The 20,774-nt window shown below is 35.6% G+C and overlaps 1 protein-coding gene across 1 annotated transcript in view; it reads left to right on the top strand.

The window, feature by feature from the left end:
• The window catches only part of ZNF148 (zinc finger protein 148), a 250,394-nt gene extending 233,822 nt beyond the window's left edge, over positions 1–16,572 (top strand). Inside the window, exons 7-8 of the mRNA XM_006869373.1 lie at positions 14,315–14,433; positions 14,700–16,572. Of these exons, the coding sequence (XP_006869435.1) occupies positions 14,315–14,433; positions 14,700–16,301 (1,721 nt within the window). The 3' untranslated portion in view covers positions 16,302–16,572. The remainder of the gene's footprint in view (positions 1–14,314; positions 14,434–14,699) is intronic.
• The last annotated feature ends 4,202 nt before the right edge of the window (positions 16,573–20,774 follow it).

Genomic DNA, 20,774 nt, shown 5'->3' with positions numbered 1-20,774 from the left:
CCAACTCATAACCACTATGCTACCAGAGCTCCTTTTCAATCTAATAGCATACAGGATTTCCTGTATAGACTTTCCAAGCAGAAAGCCTCATCTTTTTTCCACGGAGCAGCTGATAGATTCAAACTGCTGATCTTGCAATTAACAGCTTGCTAGTAGTAATCCACCACGCCACTAGAGCTTGTTAAGAAGCTCTATACTGGGTCTCTGTGAGTCAGAACTGGCTCCATGTCACTCAACACCAAATGCCTTCACAATGTTGTGCAACCATCACCAAAACATTTTCCAAACTTTTTCATCACCCCAAACAGAAAATCTATTTTCATTAAGCAGTAACCTCCTCCCAGCCACTGTCTCTGAATTTGCATATTCTAGATTTTTCAAACAAGTGGAACCAACCATACAGTATTATTTCTTTTGTAGCTGTCTAATTTCCTTTTTTTAAGAAAGTTTTTATTGTGAATTATGTGATAGTTTACATAGGAGAACATTAGCTTTACTGTCTTATTTCATTTTTATCATAATGTTTTCAAGATATATTTATACCACAGCATGTATCAGAACTTATTCATTTTATTGCTAAATAATTTTCCATTATATGTATATAAATATATTTTTCCATTATCTGTTGATTTGGGTTGTTTTCACTCTTTGGTTATTGTGTACAGATACCTATTTAAATACTTGCTTTCAAGTCCTTTCATTATATCACAAGGAGTAAAATTGCTAGGTCATATGGTTTTTCTGCGTTTAAAATTTTGAAGAGCTCCCAAATTATTTTCTACAGCTATTGTACCATTTTACATTCTTACCAGCCATGGACAAGGTTCTAATTTTTGCACATCCTTACTAGCACTTGTATTTGTGTTTTTGTAATAGCTATCTTACTGAGTGTGATGTAGTATGTCACAGTTGCATTTCTGTAATGGTGTGTAGCATCTTTTCATGTGATTATTATTGTATGTTTGGAGAAATGTCCATTCAGGTCTATTGCCCATTTTAAAAATTGGGTTGCTTTCTTTGTGTTGTTGAATCTTTGTTGTTGTTAAGTGCCGTCGTCCCTGGATAGGGTTTCTGAGGTGCTGCTGGTGAGCTTGAACCGCCGACCTTGCAGTTCAAACGGCTTTGTTGTTGTTAAGTGCCTTTAAATCAATTCTGACTCATAGCCACCTTGTCTAGGGTTTCTTTTGTGGGAGCAGAAAGTCTCATTTTTCTCCCTTGGTGTGGTTCACAGTCTAGTACTTACTGTACAGAGCCATGGGCTTTAAACCCTTATCAGATATATAATTTATAAATATTTTCTCTAGTTGTGTAGGTTGTGTTTTTACTTTCTTGATGCACAAAACTGTAAAATTTTTGAAGTACAGTTTTATTTTTTGTTTTGTTGCATTTGTTTGGGATGTTATGTCTAAGAATCCATTGTCAAATCCAAGATCATAAAGAGTTACTTGTATGTTTTCTTCTAAGAATTCTTATTTTCAAGATTGTGTTGTCTGTTTGGGGCCCCTTACTGCTGCATATGAATTTAAGGATTGTTCTTTCAAAAATGGCTGTTCAAATCTTGATAAAAATTGCACTTTGGGTAGCCTAATATCTTAACAGTATTAAATCTCTCAGTCCACGGACACAGATGTCCTTTCATCTCTTTGGGTCATCTATAATTTATTTCAGCAATGTTTTGGTGTTTTCAGTGTAAAAGTCTTTTGCCCCTTGGTTAAATGTATTCAGGTATTTTACTACAATATTTTATTGTAAGGGGAGATGCTTTTGTAAGGGGAGATTCTTTTCTTAATTTCTTGCAGATTGTTCATTGCTGTTGAATAAAAGCACAACTGATGTTTGCATGTTGATTTTGTAGCCTGGTGTGGTGCTGTAGGATAAAGCACTAAAATGCTAATCTCAAGGTCTGTGGTTCACACTCACCAGCCACTCCTTAAAAACCCTATACAAGATCAGTGAGAGTCAGAACAGACTTGATGACATATAAAAACAACAACTTTGCTGAATTCATACCAACCTTATAGAGAGTTTCCAAGGAGCATTTCATACTGACCTTTCAGTCCAGTGCATTATCCTACAGTGCCACACCAGGACTCCATCTTAAATAGCTGTGCTGTTGTTAATTGATGTCTTTTAGATCTTTTGACTTTTTTTACATATAGGATCATGTTATCTGCAAATAGAAACGATGCTAGTTGCCATCAAGTTGGCCCCAACCCAAATAAAACTCATGCACAACAATACAAACTATTGCCTGGTCCTGTGTCATTCCTATGTTCAACTGCAGATTGAACCACTGTCATCTGTAGGCTTTTCATTGGATGATTTTCAGACTTCTTCATAGCCCATGTTTACCTGGAAGTTCTGCTGAAACCTGTTTAGCATCATGTCTTCCACTGACAAGTGGGTGGTGGCTACATTAGAAGCTGGAAATGGACATTGGTCTGTTGCATGGAAGGCGAGAATGTCTACCACTGAACTGTTGTGAATAGAAATCATTCTACTAAATGTCTTCATATGTTTGGATTCTGATTTAGATTTCTTATAAAATGGCGCAGACATACCAAGCCATTTTACTAATTTTAAAAACATTTTAAAACCACATCTGTAGAAGATAGATTTATGTGTCTGATATTTCTGAATGACCATTTTAAAAACAATTAAATATTGGTTATTTGTGTCTCATTTAGATAGTGTTTGCTGTAGATCAGCATTACATTAACTTTTAGGTCTTTGTATGCCAAGGTGTCATCTTTGGGACATCAATTATTTAGTGTGAGTGTGCCTAGATATTAGTGCCAGTTGTGTATTTAACTGTATACTTGGACTAACAGAGAAATGAGATACGTAAATTGCCATTGTTGTTACTGATGAGTGCTGTCAATTCAGTTTAAACTCATAGTGACTCTGTATAGGGTTTCTGAGGCTGTAAATCTTTGTGGGAGCAGAAAGCCTCATCTTTCTCCCACGGAACAGCTGGTAGTTTCGAACTTCTGACCGTGAGGTTAGCAGCCCGATTCGTAGCCACTACACTACCAGAGCTCCTTAGAAACCCTATACAACTTAACAACAAAGTGGTAATTGAGCTTTAATCAGTGGTGGTGGTGTGCCCTTGAGTCTCCTCAACTCATAGCCACCTTGTATAGGTTTTCTGAAGCTGTAAATCTTTATAGGAGCAGAAAACCTCATTTTCCTCCCTTGGAGTAAGAGGTAGATTCAAAGTACTGACCTTTCAGTTAGCAGCCCAGTTTGTAATCCACTAACGCAACCAGGGCACCTTCTCATTAATGGTACCAAAAAGGAAATGATTATATTTAGACATTTCAGAAGGTAGTATATGATCAGGAACTGATGGTATTGAAGAAAATTATCTAATTTGCACTTGAAGGTGTTAGGGAACAACAAACAAGGATCCAGGAATTGATGTGATATACCAAGTGAGATGTTTCAATAAACAGATGCTACTCTGGTGGAAGCTCTCACTCATCTATGTCAAGAAATTTGGAAGGCAATTACCTGGTCAACGTCAGTTTGACATCCAAAAGATACAAAATTGTGCAGATTCCAAAATTATAGAAAAGTATTAGTATCACACACAAGTAAAATATTGCTGAAGACAGGTTGAAAAGGTTGCAGCAGTATGTCAACAGACAACTGCAATAATTTGAACCAGATTCAGAAGAGGATGTAGAACACAAGATAAATATCATTGCTGACATCAGATGGATCTTGACTGAAAGCACAAAATACCAGAAAGATATTTACCTGTGTTTTATTTACTGTGCAAAGACATTCAGCTTTGTGGATCATAGTACATTAATAGATAACTTGCAAAAAAAAAAAAAAAGTGTATTTCAGAACACTTTATTGTGTTCATGTGAAACCTGTCCATAGACCAAGAGGCAGTTATTTGAACAGAACAAGACAGATACTAGATGGTTTAAAATCAGGAAGGCTGATTTTTGAAAAAGATTGTACCATACTTTTTCAATATTGTGAACAAAAATATTGTGATAGGCTGGACACATGAAGAAACACTTGGCATCAGGATTGAAGGAAAGCTCATTAACACCCTACGATACACAGTTGATACAACCTGGCTTGCTGAAAGTAAAGAGGGCTTGAAGCATTTGCTGATGAGAATCAAAGATTATAGTTTTCAATATTATACCTCTGTCGGGGACCTGCCTCGACAGAGAAGTTTGGTTCACGAAGTAGGGAGATCTGGTGGCCAAAGAGATAGAGAAAGAATATATACAAAGACACGACGAGAGAAACAGACACCCCGAGACCAGAGTGGATGCAAAACTGGCAGACAGACCCTGCATGGCAAGCAGCATCGTACTGCAGGCAGTATGCATGCAGGATTCAATCTGCATCCGTCTTTTATTTCACGGAGGGATTTTACACAAAGGAAGAAGGGGATTATTAAGACAGGGTACAGAAATGAAATGTGATTAATTGTTCAAAACAGGACACAGTGATTTACAGGAACAAATTCTAAAATATACATCGCAAATTGTCTTAATAATCTAACATCCTTAATTTTCCAAAAATTCACGCAAATTTTTATAAATTACTTTTTAGGCTCAAATCCTAAGGCAGCGACTTGAGGTTTCTCAAGGCTAATTAACATACCTATAGCACTTAATCTCTAATGGGTAAAGGTGAAAAGGATTTAAAAGGTCTGAAGAGTCAAGCTGTTTCAGCTACCTGGCTTAAGCTTTCAGGAGGAAGGAGGCTGTCTGGGTTAATGGTTTACACCTGGGGACAGTTTGAAGGTGCTGCAACTATTATTCCTTGAACAATACTCCTGGAATTTACCAGTCTACTTTGAGTTAGTACTTTGGGCGAATTCTCTCCAGAGCCTCTTTGCGTAATCCCAGCAAACTTGTCTTTGGAACTTTTACGGCCTCGGCTTTAGAAAGGGTTTTGGTTTTAATATGGTGCATGGATATCAAGAGCTCATGTATTAAGTTAATATCAAACATAACTGAATAATTTGATAAAGAACAGTTTGGATATGCTTGCCAGGTGGCCAGAGCTTGTTCCTCAGAGAGATTTGTTCCTAGGACCCTACGCACTGCCGACACAGTGGAGACATTAAGAGAGGCACATAAGAAACCATTTTCTCAGAAGCTACAATTACTGGAGTTAGAAACATAGAGTGAATAATAAGACCAAAGAAAATTATACAGAGGTAGCCCACCAGTGAGTTCGTAAAAGCCTATGAACCCAGGATGTCAGGAGGACACTTCCTTGGCCCTCAGGGTCCATGTGAACCTGGGACGTCAGGAGGTCACTTCCTTGGCCCTCAGGGTCCCTGGCTGGCCCTCAGGGTCCCTGAGTGGGGCCTTCGTGTTGGATTTTCGTCCATGACACAGGGCCTCAGCATCTCATTGCTTATGGTCCCCAACATAGCTCAAGATGAAAAAAGCAAAAATCCTCACAACTGGACCAGTAAGTAACATCATGATAAACTGAGAAAAGATTGAAGTTGTCAAATGTTTCATTTTACTTGGATCCACAGCCAATGTCCATGGAAGTAACAGTCAAAGAAATTAAACAAATAATTGAATAAATCTACTGCCAGAGATCTCTTTAAAATGTTAAAAAGTAAAGATGTCACCTTGAGGACGAAGGTGTACCTAACCAAGCCATGGTATTTTCAGTGACCTCATATGCATATAAATGCTGGGCAATGACTAAGAAAGACCATAGAAGAATGGGTGTTCGTGAAGAATTTTGACTATACCATGGACTGCCAGAAGAACCAACAAAACTGTCTTCGAAGAAGTATAGCCAAAATGCTCCTTAGAAGCAAAGATAGTAAGACTTCATCTTAATTTACTTTAGACATGCCATCAGGAGGGACCAGTCCCTGGAGAAGGACATTATTGCTTGGTAAAGTAGAGGGTCAGCAAAACAGAAGACCCTCATCCTTGATGGATTGACACAATAGCTGCGTCACTGAGCTCAAACAGAAACAATTATGAGGATGGTGCAAGACCAGGCAGTGTTTTGTTCTGTTTTATGTAGGGTCACTGAGTCAGAAGCAATTCAGTGGCATCTTACCAACAACAGAAGTAACTGATCATTCTTTGAGATTATCTACCTCATAAAGCAAAAGTATAAAATGTAATCTGTGGAAACTGAGTAGTTCCCCTTATTTCTTATTTTATCTTAGAAACCTCCCGAATTAAACTATTTTAAATTACAATGTAAATGTATTATTTTATATCTCTGTATAAGAAAAGAAACCCATAAAACTTGGAAAAACCTTTTGCTTATTTTCTTTGCAAGGTGTGGGGTGGGGTTCAGGGTGTTGACCTTAACCTGTCAGTTTTTAAAAAGGGCAAACATTGCCAGTGTTCCTAAAGTTTGAAATGTAGGAGTTGATGTTTCTCCCTACCTTCCAATTCCAGGAAAAGAAAATCATTCTGTACTAGAAAGGTGGGTTTTAAAATTTTTACTACTCAGAAATATGGTTTGTTTCATTGGTTATCTTAATGCCTTTTGGGCTTTTTGCTAGTTTTCTTTAACAAATGTGTTTTCACATTACTATAACAGCTTTACAGCTTTTGTTTAATATAAATTTGTTGTTCATTGATTGTGTTTTAATATCAAGTGATTTCCAGTGGACTGTAATTTAATGTATAGTATAAGGGTTCTTCTTAATCTGATAACTGATCTTTCTGATCTCCTGGAAGGACTCTTGACAAAGATTTCTTGTGTTCTTGAAATTCCTAAGCAAATTACTGGATATTTGGTTCCTAGTTCATGTATTTATTTAATTCTCTTGTTTCATGTTTTCCCATATTTATTGTCCATCTTAAGGACATTTTTATTTGGTATTTATAGTCCAATCACTGGGTTATACATACAACCAATATGTATAAGTATAAATTATATTAATCAATTGTTAGTAGACTTTATTTTTGTTATTATTAAACTATTTACAGTGTGTTAGACTTTGTTCTTAAATTGCTATTTAATTGGGTTATCTCATTTAACATTTGATTCTGAGGCATATTCTATTATTATTCTCATTTTACAGATGAGAATGTCAAGTTATTTAAGAGTTTAAATAGCATGCTCGATATCTCACAGTTAAGAAATGGTGAGACCAGCATTCAAACCCAGGTAGTCTGACTTTAGAACCTACCCTGTTAAGTACTATTTTACATTGTTTCTCATATTAGTGCATGCTTTTTTTGTGATTTATTAAAGATGGACAATCCCTTTTGTTGTAAGTCTGTCTTACTAGACCATTTGAACTTTGTCCTAAGTATCCTAAGTAGTTTTTGGCCTAGCTTTTATAAAGACTCTCTATTACTGATAATTTCCACTTATATTCTGGTTAATGGAAACAGTAGCAACCATTTCTTGAATATAAAGTGTTTTTCCATACACTATCATAACAAAGAATTGGTTTAGGGGAGGGATTTTAGGTGAAAATAAACCTTGATATGATTAAAAGCATGGTAACTTCTAGGAATTGAAAGAATGCCACTTTGACTAGAATTTGCAAAGCAAAGAGGAAATTTGTGAACAATAATCAGAAATGAGAGAAATACAAGAACCAGTTGATAGAGGATCCAGCTTTTATGTTATCCTATGTGGTGTTGGAGGAGAATACTAAAAGTGTCATGGACTGCCTAAAGAACCAATAGATCTGTTTTGGAAGAAGTGCAGCCAGAGTGCTCCTTGGAGGCCAGGATGGCTAAGCTTCATCTGTCATACTTTGGACATACTGTCAGGAGGGAACAGTCGCTAGAGAAGGATGTCATGTTGGGTAAGATGGAGGGTCAGAGAAAAAGAGGAAGACCCCCAATGAGATGGATCAGCCAGGTGGCATCATTGATGGACTCAAGTGTGGCAGCGGTAGTGAGGTTGGCCCAGGATCAGACATGGTTTCGTTCTGCTGTGCATGGGGTCTCTATGAGTCGATTCCGACTCGATGGCACCTGACAACAACAACAATGAATAGTCAAGCTATCAACAGACTTTAAACATTAACAAAATCTGACTGCAATGTAAAATTGGACAGAGATGAGAGTGAATCCCAGAGAGACTGTTAGTTAAGGGATATTATAATAGTTCAGTCTAGCATATGATAGTGTCTTGAATCAGTCGTAAAGGGTGAGAAGTGAACTGATTAGTAGGGCTTGTTAACTGGTTGGATATGGAGAGAATAGCAAGGGCAATGAGGGTAAAAAAAGAGATATGTGGGTGGGCCTTTGATTTGCACAACTAGGTCATGATAGTACCATTCATGGAAGTATAGAAAATCTGGAGAAGGACGAGGCTTCAAATTGAAGCTCACAAGGTTAATGTGGGATATGTTGAGTGGGCAGTTTGTGTGGATCTGGAACTCAGATTGTCAGATTTGAGAATAATAAGCTATGGCAACAGATGAGTTTTCCTTCTTGCCAAACTAAAGACTGTAAGAGGACAAAGATTAGAATGGAGCCTTGAAAATCTAAAAATGCTATCTGGTTGGAGGGAAGATGAGAGAGAGAGAAGAGGAGTTAGATGACATTGCCCAAACTCAATTTCATATGCTAAATCATAGTAGGCTAGTTTATGATAAAGCTTATATCTTTATAGCTCCCTTGCATATAATTTACCCTAGTAATTGCTATATATTATGTTAAGAATTCGTATTCATAAATGGCTGAGTATGTGCAATGTCAAAGGTACTAGGAAGAATAGGGAAGATTTATGGTCTTGATGGATAGCTGTAACAGTTAGAAACTCCGGAGCCTTTGGATATTGAAATATTACTATCAGTGGGACACTGGTACTGTTTTTCCTCACCTTGTTACTGCATTTCTGAATGTGCTTACCTTGTACAAGAGGGACTTCAGAAAGTTTGTGGAAATTCTTTTATCTTTTAATTCCATTTTTCTATGAACTTTTTGAAGCCTTCTTATATTACAAACTGTCTTAGTTACCTAGTGCTATTATAACAGAAATATCACAAATGGATGGCATTAACAAACAGAAATTTTATTCTCTCACAGTTTAGGAGATGGGAAGGATTTCTCTGTCAGCTCTGGCAGAAAGTCCTTGTCATTGCTTTTTTTCCAGGGTTTAGGAACTTCTCAGTGCAGAAACCCTGAGTCCAAAGGATGCTTTCTGCTCCTGGCTCTTCTTTCTGGATGGTAGTAGGTCCCTCTGATCACTACTCACTTGTTTAATCTCATTTATCTCAAAAGAGATTAACTCAAGGTACAACCTAATTCTGTAGGTTATTTCTTGCCTCATTAACATAACTTCCACTAATCCTGCTTCATTAACATCATAGAGGTTAAGATTTATAACACATCATGATAATTATATCACATCACAAATGGAAAATAATGATACAATACTAAGAATCAGGGCCTGGCCCTGTTGGCACCTTTTGGCGGGGGGGGGGGGCACGCAATGTAATTTACAACACACACTTTTTGGTATTTTTCAACTAAGCCTTTCCTATCAGTCAGAATATTATGTGAGTGCCAATAAATTGCCTTCCTTTTCCAGCAAGGGGATTTTGATCATCAAACAGAAAATCAGTAGTTTTCTCCAGAAGAAATTTTACTTACGTATTATTCTTTTTCTTAGAGGAATATGTATCAGTCTCTCCCCACCCCCATTTCCACTTAATAAAAAAAAATATACTAAAGATATAGTGCCCACTGTGACCACTGCTTCTTAATATTGTTGTTAAATGCCATCAAGTTGGTTCCAGCTCATAGTGACCCTGTATAGCATTGCCAAGGAACAGCTGGTGAGTTTGCACCACTGGCTTTCCGGTTAGCAGTCCATTGTTTATCCTACAGCATCACACCATGACTCTGCTTTTTTTTAAAATTTAGTGTATGAAAATAGTAGCCAGAAAAATTAGACAAGGAAAAAATACATACTGGTATAGAAGGAAAAAATACATACCAGTATAGAAATATTTTTCTTAGACAATATGATTATAAATTTAAAAAACCAAGAGAGTCAATGAAAAATTACCACAAAAAAAGAGAATTCATTAAGATAGTAGAAAATAACCTTTTAAAAATATCATCAAAATTATATATGTATAAAGTAATAGAAATTAATTTAACAACTGTGGGAAATCCCTTATGATGAAATTATTAAAACACTGCTCGGAGAAGATATAAGAACTCTTTTCTGCACAATTTTTTTGTAAACCTAAAACTACTCTAAAATAAAGTCTTGTTTTAAAAATACGCACACACTACTGAAGACACACAAAAAATCTTGATCTCGTGGGAAGACGTACCTTTCTCTTCAATGAAAAGATTGCTGACTATAAATTTTCCTTAAGTTACATAAGCGTCTAAGACAACCCTGTCCATCTAATACTACCTGTTGCTATCAAATTAATTCTCACTTATAGCAATCCTTTAGGACAAGGTTATAGGAAATCAGTAAATAAATGTAAGGGTTTGTTTCTGGACTTTATATCCTATTTCTTTATATTTGTATCTATTCTTATACAATTACTATATTATCTTGATTTTGTAGCTTTGTTGTAAGTTTTTAAATTGATAAGTGTGAGCCCTGTAATTTTGTTCCTCTTCGAGATTGTTTTGACAATTCTTGTGTTGCCATATGAATTTTAGGATCAACTTGTCAAATTTCTCTGTTGAATCTGCAGATTAGCTTGGGTGTCATCTTATCAATATTAAGTCTTCTGTGAACATCTTGGAGGATTCATTGAATGTTAATTAAATCACTGATTTTCTCCTTCATTATTTCTCATTTTTGATAAATGACTGTAACTTCTGATCCTATCATACACATTCTCCATTTCAAAATCTACAATTGTTCTTTCTTCTCCTTTCCAAAAATAATGATTGACTCCCCATCTCATTCTGGTTCTGCTTGGATCTTGTCCTTTTGATTATTCTTCATAATACTGTATTTTAGTTCAGTATTCATTTTCAGTTTTTCATGTTCACTTGCCCCTTCCTTTCTTCTTTCAAACAATTCTATTTTCCCATGTTTAGCCATGCTTACTTACTCTTGAATTGTTTGCCTGCTGCCTATTATTTTCCATCTCCTTTTTCTTGTTTTTTATTTTTAAACTTTATTACTAAGTGGTTCTCTCTACCAGTTTCCATTGCTTCATCCCCCATTTACTTGTGTTGTGCTATAGTAGAAGGAGCACTGGACTAGAAACTAAAAATACCATGTTTTTCGTAACAGATCCATTTACCAAGTACTGTAACTTTTCAGGACTTCAAATGTTTTTTTCTATAAAATGAGCAAGGTGGTCTAGATTAGTTGTGTTAAGGTATGTTCTACCTTCTGAACCCTTAGTTCCAAAGAAAGTTTACTTAAAACCTCAGTGTGTAAAAGTAGTTATTCTGTAGCAAGTTGTGGCTGCAAGCTTAGAGCTTTTTTTTTCACACCCAGCAGTCGTGCTTGGGAGCCTTTGTAGAGCTCTCCCAAAACACAATTTGAAAGCTATCAGAAAGTCTCTTCAGCTCTAAAATTTGGTAACTCGCTTGCAATTATTGATGTTGCATTCTTGCTAGCTCAAATAATTTACTTGTTGCCAAATTAAATTCTATTTTTAGTTTTCACTTCTCCTGGACACCTTACAGTATCTGAACCCATATTTTTTTCTGTTTGCCTCTCTAGATCGTTTTCTTTATGTGACTTTAATGATGTTATTGTTTTTAAGTGTTATCAGTTCATTTCCAACTCATAGTGGTCCTGTATAGGGTTCCCTGTAAATCTTTGTAAAATCAGAAAGCCTCATTTTTCTCCTGCAGAGCAGCTTGTGGGCTTGAACCACCAACCCTGTGATTCTTAGTCCAATGCTTGTCTTACAGAGTCACTACACTCCCAACTTTAATGATTATTGTTGTTAAGTAAGTATCATTGAGTCAGTTCTGACTCACAGCAATCCTGTATAGGGTTTCCAAGGAGTGGCTGGTGAGTTTGAACCAGCGACCTTGTGGTTCAAACAGACTTTGCAGTCCAATGCTTTATCCCACAGCACTGCATCAGGCATCTAATATTACCCAACCTAGAGTTTTCTAATCACACAGAAGCTTTTTTGACGCATATGCTCTCATAATAATCCTCGGTGGTGGTGGTGGTGTGCTGTGGAGTCAGTTCTGACTCATAGTGACCCTATATAGGGTTTCCAAGGCTGTAAATCTTTATGGGAACAGAAAGCCTCATCCATCTCCTGTGGAACAGCTGGTAGTTTTGAACTGCTGACCTTGAGGTTAGCACACTGACTGGTGACCACTATGCTACCAAAGCTCCTTATTTGTACTCTGTAATAATCATTACACTTGGGACTTTAAAATTACACAAGACAGTTTGAGTTACATAGAGGTAAGCTGGGCAGAGTCTGACTGAAAGGTATATATAATCTAGCAGTAGTAATAGTTGTTATTGTTAGGTACCGTCAAGTCAGTTCCGGCTCATAGCGACCATATGTATAACAGAATGAAACACTGCCTGGTCCTGCACCATCCTCACAACTGTAACTACATTCCATCCCTTTTAGGCTGCCGCTGTGCCAATCCATCTCATTGGGGTCTTCCTGTTTTTCACTGACCTTCCACTTTACCAACCATGTTGTCCTTCTCCAGGGACTGGTCCCTCCTGATAATAATGTCCAAAGAATGAGACATGAAGTTTCATCATTCTGACTTCTAAGGAGCCTTCTGGTTGTGCTTCTTCTAAGACAGATTTGTTCTTTTGAAAGTCCACTTTACTTTAAATAGTCTTCTCCTACACCATATTTCAAATGCATTGCTTTTTCTACTGTCTTCCTTTTTCATTGTCTAACTTTTTCATGCATATGAGGCTATTGAAAATACTATAGCTTATATCAGGCCTGATATCTTTGCTCTTGAATACGTTAAGGAGGTCTCATGCAGCAGATTTGCCTAACGCAATATGTTGTTTTATTTCTTGACTGCTGCTTCCCTGAGTGGATCCAAGCAAAATGAAGCCTTTGACAGGTCCAGTCTTTCCTCCATTTACCATGGTGTAATTTATTGGTCCAGTTGTGAGGATTTTTGTTATAAGACATACTACTTCTTTTCAAAGTGTAATTATTTTGCACATTTCGGGTTGATTGTGGCTGTGTGCTGTGCAGTTGGTTCCGACTCATAGTGACCATGTGTAGGGTTTCTAAGGCTGTAAATCTTTATGTGGAGTGGCTGATAGATTCAAACTACTGACCTTGCGGTTTGCAACCCAACTCATAATCCACTTCACTACTTGTAAGTAACTTGACTGCTTCAAAGAAATGTATGAAATAATTATAAAGTTGGAAGGAATACAGATGAAGTTCTATCGAAATTTAAAAGAAAATAAGGTACCCTTTTCCTAGGGGAATTAGGGTACAGAGGAGATGGGTTGAGTTATTAAGAAAATGTAATGTCTCAACACAGGACATTTCTGAGTGAAGAAGGCATGAATCAAGGCAGGGAGGTAGGAAAACATGAAATGGTAGGTATTTTGGTTTTGTTGGAGGTAAGGGTTAAGAAGAGAGATAGTAAGTTGTAAAGGCAAACCAGAGATGGATGTTATTTTGTCTTTTTATTATGTGTGTCTTATTTCCCCAGCTATGTTGTCAATTCTTTGAAGACAAGTACATATCCTGTACTGTTAACATCTTACAGCTGGGTGGTGGTGGTGGTGGTTGTGTGCCCTGGAGTCACTTCCATCTCACAGTGAGCTTGTATATAGTTTCTAAGGCTATAAATCTTTACAGGAGCAGAAAGCCTTTTCTCTTGAGGAGTGACTGATAGATTTGAACTGCTAACCTTGCAGTTAAGTTAGCAGCCCAGCTCGTAATCCACTGCGCTACCAGGGCTCCTTTAGACTATGGTTTTATCAGTAAAAACTAGTTTAGATCTCTGTAATTATAGTTCCTTGTGGCTAAGAAGTAATAATGATTGGAAAATTTTAATATTTTCTAAAACATTAAAGTTTAGAGTCATCAATGTTCATTTTGTCATAAATTCGTGACCCAACTATCTCCATGACAAGTACATGTTATGCATGGAGAAAGGCAAGAAAATTGAGTATGCCTACCTTCAGCTTTATGTTTCCATTGACATATTCTAATTTTTTTTTTTTTTTTCATTTTTATCAAACAAAATGTACTTGACGAAATTGGAGGATATTTTTGAATAGGGGAGACTTCTCTTTTCTCATTTAAAAAGCAATTGTCATGACAACTTTGAAAAGCCATTTGTGTTAGAACTTGTTAAGGGAAAACAATTCATTATTTGATAATATTTGTTTTGTTTTAAACTTTTATGTCATGTACTAGGTGAAAAACCATTTCGCTGTGATGAATGTGGTATGAGATTTATCCAAAAATACCATATGGAAAGGCATAAGAGAACTCACAGCGGAGAAAAACCTTACCAGTGTGAATACTGTTTGCAGGTAAGAAATGATTTCAAATTCTTTGTCCAAAATTAAATTATAAAATCAATCTGATACATTAAATTAGAAAATGATATTTACTGCTAGAACCTATTTGAATAACTATTTGAAGAACTGTCAATTATTAGATTTTTAATAGAAAATCAACACATATGCTGTTATATCTTATATTAATTTCTTAATTTTTTTTCCCCTTTTCTTTTCTTGGTTGAACAAAACAAACAAACAAAAACAAAAAACCCACTGCTGCCCTGTGAATTCGACAGTATTTTTCCAGAACAGATCGTGTTTTGAAACATAAGCGTATGTGCCATGAAAATCATGACAAGAAACTAAACAGATGTGCTATCAAAGGTGGCCTTCTGACATCTGAGGAAGATTCTGGCTTTTCTACATCACCAAAAGATAACTCACTGCCAAAAAAGAAGAGGCAGAAAACAGAGAAAAAATCATCTGGGATGGACAAAGAGAGTGGTTTAGACAAATCTGACCTGAAGAAAGACAAAAATGATTACTTGCCTCTTTATTCATCAAGTACTAAAGTAAAGGATGAATATATGGTAGCAGAATATGCTGTTGAAATGCCACATTCTTCAGTTGGGGGATCACATTTAGAAGATGCATCAGGAGAAATACATCCACCTAAGTTGGTTCTCAAAAAAATTAATAGTAAGAGAAGTCTGAAACAGCCACTGGAGCAAAATCAAACAATTTCACCTTTATCCACATATGAAGAGAGCAAAGTTTCAAAGTATGCTTTTGAACTTGTGGATAAACAAGCTTTACTAGACTCAGAAGGCAATGCTGACATTGATCAAGTTGATAATTTGCAAGAGGGACCCAGTAAACCTGTGCATAGTAGTACTAATTATGATGATGCCATGCAGTTTCTGAAGAAGAAGCGCTATCTACAAGCAGCAAGTAACAACAGTAGGGAGTATGCACTGAATGTGGGTACCATTGCTTCTCAACCTTCTGTAACACAAGCAGCTGTGGCAAGTGTCATTGATGAGAGTGCCACAGCATCCATATTGGATTCACAGGCATTGAATGTGGAGATTAAGAGTAATCATGACAAAAATGTTATTCCGGATGAGGTACTTCAGACTCTGTTAGATCATTATTCTTCCCATAAAGCTAATGGACAGCATGAGATATCATTCAGTGTTGCTGACACTGAGGTGACTTCTAGCATATCAATAAATTCTTCAGAAGTACCTGAGGTCACCCAGTCAGAGAATGTTGGATCAAGCTCCCAAGCATCCTCCTCAGATAAAGCCAACATGTTGCAGGAATACTCAAAGTTTCTGCAGCAGGCTTTGGACAGAACTAGCCAAAATGATGCCTATTTGAATAGCCCGAGCCTTAACTTTGTGACTGATAACCAGACCCTTCCAAATCAGCAAACATTCTCTTCCATAGACAAGCAAGTCTATGCAGCCATGCCCATCAATAGCTTCCGATCAGGAATGAACTCTCCACTAAGAACAACTCCAGATAAGTCCCACTTTGGACTAATAGTTGGTGATTCACAGCACTCATTTCCCTTTTCAGGTGATGAGACAAATCATGCTTCTGCTACATCAACACAAGACTTTTTGGATCAAGTGACTTCTCAAAAGAAAGCTGAGGCTCAGCCTGTCCACCAAGCTTACCAAATGAGCTCTTTTGAACAGCCCTTCCGTGCTCCTTATCATGGATCAAGAGCTGGAATAGCTACTCAATTTAGCACTGCCAATGGACAGGTGAACCTTCGGGGACCAGGGACGAGTGCTGAATTTCCAGAATTTCCCTTGGTGAATGTAAATGATAATAGAGCTGGGATGACATCTTCACCGGATGCCACAACTGGCCAGACTTTTGGCTAAAAATAAATAAATAAATGTAAATAATACTGGCACTTTAGAACAGATTAATCAAGAGTTGGGGTTACTCTTTGTAAGATGGAGTGCTGTACAGATGTAGGAGCAATGCGTTATAACAAGTTAAACTGATACAAATATGAATAGCAAGATAATCCAATAACTGCATTTCATTTGGTTAGTCAGCATTCTTTGAACTGCCTTACATGTTGTCACCTTTATAGAAGCAATGCATTACTTGTTTTAGATCAGAAACTTGCTATTCTACCTACACCAAGTTAAAAAGAAAAAAAAAAAAAAGAGAGAGAGAGACTTTCGCACAATTGTTTCCTAACTGATATCATTGTACATTCTTAGGAGATTAAGAATTGTGTGAAATTTACTCATACTGTTTCTAAGTTTTTCAGCGTAGTTGTTGCACTTCAGCAGGGAATCTGAGTATACTTTACAGACAGTGAATTTACAAGTTTCAATGTCAAGAGATTATGGCTTAAATAAATGAGTGTGTCCAATAGAGGGAATAAAGAAACCAAGAACCACCTTTTAAAAAGAACGATATGCCATATACCCTTGATTATCATTTTGCATTATATTGATATGTGTTTTTTTGTTTTGTTTTGTTTTGTTTTTTTTTGGAAGAAAAAAAAGTAATAAAAAAAATCTGATAGTCTAAGACTCCACTATTTAAAAGCCTAATTACTTTTAAAATATGCATACTTTCAAGACTTGTACCAAAATATACAACTGGTGAAGCATTCACTTCTCTAAAGAAGTATGCATATTGGTGTTAGTTTCTTTGTACAGTTGTACCTAGATATTTTTTATGATTTTTCATGTGCAGATATCAAGGTTTTGACGTTTTAGTAAAAAAAAAAAAAAAAAAAAAATCTGTAGATTACATTCCCAAGAACATAATGCTTACACAAAATGTATATTCCACATTTTAAAGCTTAATTGTATTTTACTTTACATATACACTTCAGTTAACATAGAGCACTTAGAATCTATTTGGTTATTTTTGATTTCTCAAAGTTAAAAAAATAATTTAGATTTTTAGGTTTGATATGGTTGTTGTCATAATCATCTCATAATTGACTTAATTTTTGGCAATAAAAGGAAATTGGGTTATCTTTGGAGCTGTAAAATCTGCTTAACTCCTTCTCTTTCTAAAGTCATACTAGATTGGATATTTAAACAGTATCCAGAGAAACTAAAGAAATGGGCATTTTAATTGCTTATTTTATCTTGAGTTACTGTTTTAATGACCATTGCTCATTACAATTTTACAAACCAAAAGTGTTTACTAATCCTAGTAACAACAATTTCTTTTCAGCTAGATAAGTGATCGGAAACTTTTTGTTGCGTTTCAAAATCTAAATAAACTACAGACTTTATCCTTATACCATGAATGTTTTTTTTTTTTTTTAAATACTTTGTCTTAAAATAATACAGCATGGTACAATAAATAGTGATTTTATCTATCTATGTATCTATCTATCTATATCTATCTATCTATCTATCTATATATATATATACGGTTTTCTGGATAATGATGGTTTGAGTTGCATATTGGACAGTTCTGACTTTTGGAAAATAATATTAGTTATACTAATTCTGTTATTCTCTTTCATTTTTTTCACAACATTTTGGTTTTATTTCAAATTTCCACCATCTTTGTCACAATGCACATACTGATACAGCCCCAGTGGCCATCTAAAATTACTATCTTTGAAAGATTGATGTTTATACTGTTATTAATTTCCATTCTAGCCTTTATATTGGCCCTATATATCTATAGTCTTTGTTTCAACATTAAATGTGTTATTCATTTAAATTATTTTTTTCTTTTATTTAATAATATCCCATGACTGTTCTCATTAAAAAAAGGGAACCAAGAAGCATTGGTGTTTTTATGATAAGGAATATTAATTATGTTTAATGTGGTTTCCTCTACACTTTGGTTATTAAGCTTTGCTTGAAATAATAGTTTTCCCATTTGACAGCTTTCTTGGCTGCCAGATTTTGGAAGGCACTAGACTTCCTTGAAGTAGATAATTAAGTTCTGCCATTATTGTCTTTTAAGGTTGGTATGTGTTGTGTTGTACATCAGAAATGCAAGAAATGTTCATTCAGGTGAGATCTTTAATGGAATTGTGCTCACAGTACATAAGCATTTACAGTTTTTTCAGAGTGTTTTTGATGATAGTTTTATTTCTTGAGTTGAAGTTTTTTTTCAGCCTGATCAGACACTTTGTTCCATTGTATCACTCTTGTTTCAGTAAAAAACCTTCTGTTTTTCAACATCACCAGCACAGGTTTTAGAATGTGATTCTATTGCTGAGCAGTTAGGGCAAGCTGAGGAAGGAAGAATTTTGAAAATGGTAGTTGTTACACGAGCAGAAATTCAGGTGTTGCATTTCTGTCTTCAACACATTTCTTTAAAACTACATAATGGCAGACTTTTTTTCTACCAGGTTATAAGCATTTTTGCGTTAAAGTGATATTTAGAGGCATAAATTATTAACTTACCATTTAATTATACTCATTATTCTCTTACTGTGAAATTATAAATGCCTACCAGAGTTACCTTGCGTTATCATCATGATGATAAATATCTCAATAGTTTGGGTTTCCCCACTTTGGTTTAGGGTGTTGCTTAATTTAGATTTGGGCATTAATAGAGAAAACAAGTAGCCGTGTGTGGGACTTTAGATTGGAACATTCAGGATATGAGATATCCTTTTGCAGCCTATGTTTTCTCATTTCTCTCAGCGAGCAAATTGTATAAAAATGTGCTCCTACGCCCTGAAACTTTTGATCAATATGAGTGAGGTGTGCTTTTTCCCTGAGGAGCTAGTCTCATGTTTGAAGACTGGACAGTTAGTTCACTTTAGGTCAGGTCATAGTTTTTGAACATCTAAAATTTTGCCTTTTTTTTTTTTTTTTTTTGAACTTCATATTACAGACATATTTCATTTGGTTCAGAGTATTTGGGTGGCTCTTAAATTGGGAGATCTACATGTAAATCTTGTACATGGTACAGTAGAAATCTTTGGCCCAGCTGAGGACTGTTAGTAGTCCCATAATTGTACCTTTTTAGAGGTAGAAGAGACCTTGTGCCTCAGGGTTGATTTTCTTTCCACAAGAGAGAGAAACTTGCAGAATGCTAGCTAGTTTAGAAATTTTGCCACTACTTTCATTTTATTTGAGTTTTTAAAAGGGCTGTTAAGGAAAAAAAACAAAACAAAAGCCGGGAAACTTTTTAAAGTAGGCATTACTGTAGTACTACATTTCTTAGAAGATTTTAAACTAGAACTCATTTTTTTTTTCCACAGTATATTTACTTGAAGAAGGACTATTATAGTCAATGAAAAAAATTTTGAGTCTGCAATTTAATTTAAACTTTTTCAGTTTCAAATTGCTTTATTTCAGGGAAATAATTTTCCAGTTTTTGCTATATCTGCAAATAAAAACCTTATGTTTCCTTTTTTCACTTAACTTTGGTAGGAAACAAACTAAAGCAGACAAACATTTCTTTGTTATGTTTGTTGCTTTCTTTAATCCAATGGATAAAAAAGTAAAACCCTGTAAACATTATTTTATTTTTTTATGCAATACCATGCTGTAAATATGGTTCATCAAATAAGGATGTACCTATGATTGAATCTTTAATTCTGCACAGTTAGAGTTTATATATAAACGTGTCTTGACAATCAAGGACTTTTATGTGAGTCTTCCTTTACAATGTTTATTAATGTTATGCATTCCATTTGTTTTAAAGTGAGTACCAATGTGCTAATTTGTATTGTCTGAAAGTATGTAATGTTTTTACAGCTTGTTTTTAAGAATCTGTAAATATGTACAAACAAATCACAGTACTGCTTTATGTTAGAAGGCATATGATGTTGTACTGTATGTAAGCAATAATACATAGCAGTGCTAACTTAACAAGTAGCATCAGGAAAGTTCTAAAAACATTTCAGAGTTATCAATTATCCTTATTTCACTTGATAGCGATTATCTTTAATCAGTTTTTATAAGCAAATTCCATTGTTCCTCCTGTTGGAACATAACACTGTTTACACAGCATAATTGAAGTTGCAGGGGAGACAGGCTAAATCTGACTTCATCTATACTCATTTTCACTAAGCATTGAATGGCCTTACCACTCTTCTGCAAGATGGAGGAAGACCGCAAAACTTAGTGCCCATCACACTGAAGGAAGGGGGGTGTATTGTATGTCGTTTTCTTTCTTGCTTCTGTACTGCTACCTAATCTTCTGGTTTGCTTTGGATTTTAATATCTGTTTCTGTTTGAAATTCATGCCCATACGTTTGAGGTGACTTCAGCTCCATTGTGAAATAGATAGTTCTCTTCATATCGCATAACTACATTTCAATAATTCTGAACTTTCTACTTTGATTTTTAGATAGTTCTTTTTCGAGCTTGATTTCTCAACTAATCGGATGAATTTATTCA

The sequence above is a fragment of the Chrysochloris asiatica genome, unplaced genomic scaffold (genome assembly GCF_000296735.1).
Source record: "Chrysochloris asiatica unplaced genomic scaffold, ChrAsi1.0 scaffold00130, whole genome shotgun sequence".
Classification (NCBI taxonomy): Eukaryota; Metazoa; Chordata; class Mammalia; order Afrosoricida; family Chrysochloridae; genus Chrysochloris; species Chrysochloris asiatica.
Note: the sequence above shows the minus strand (reverse complement) of the source record. Positions and strands in the feature narration are given on the sequence as shown.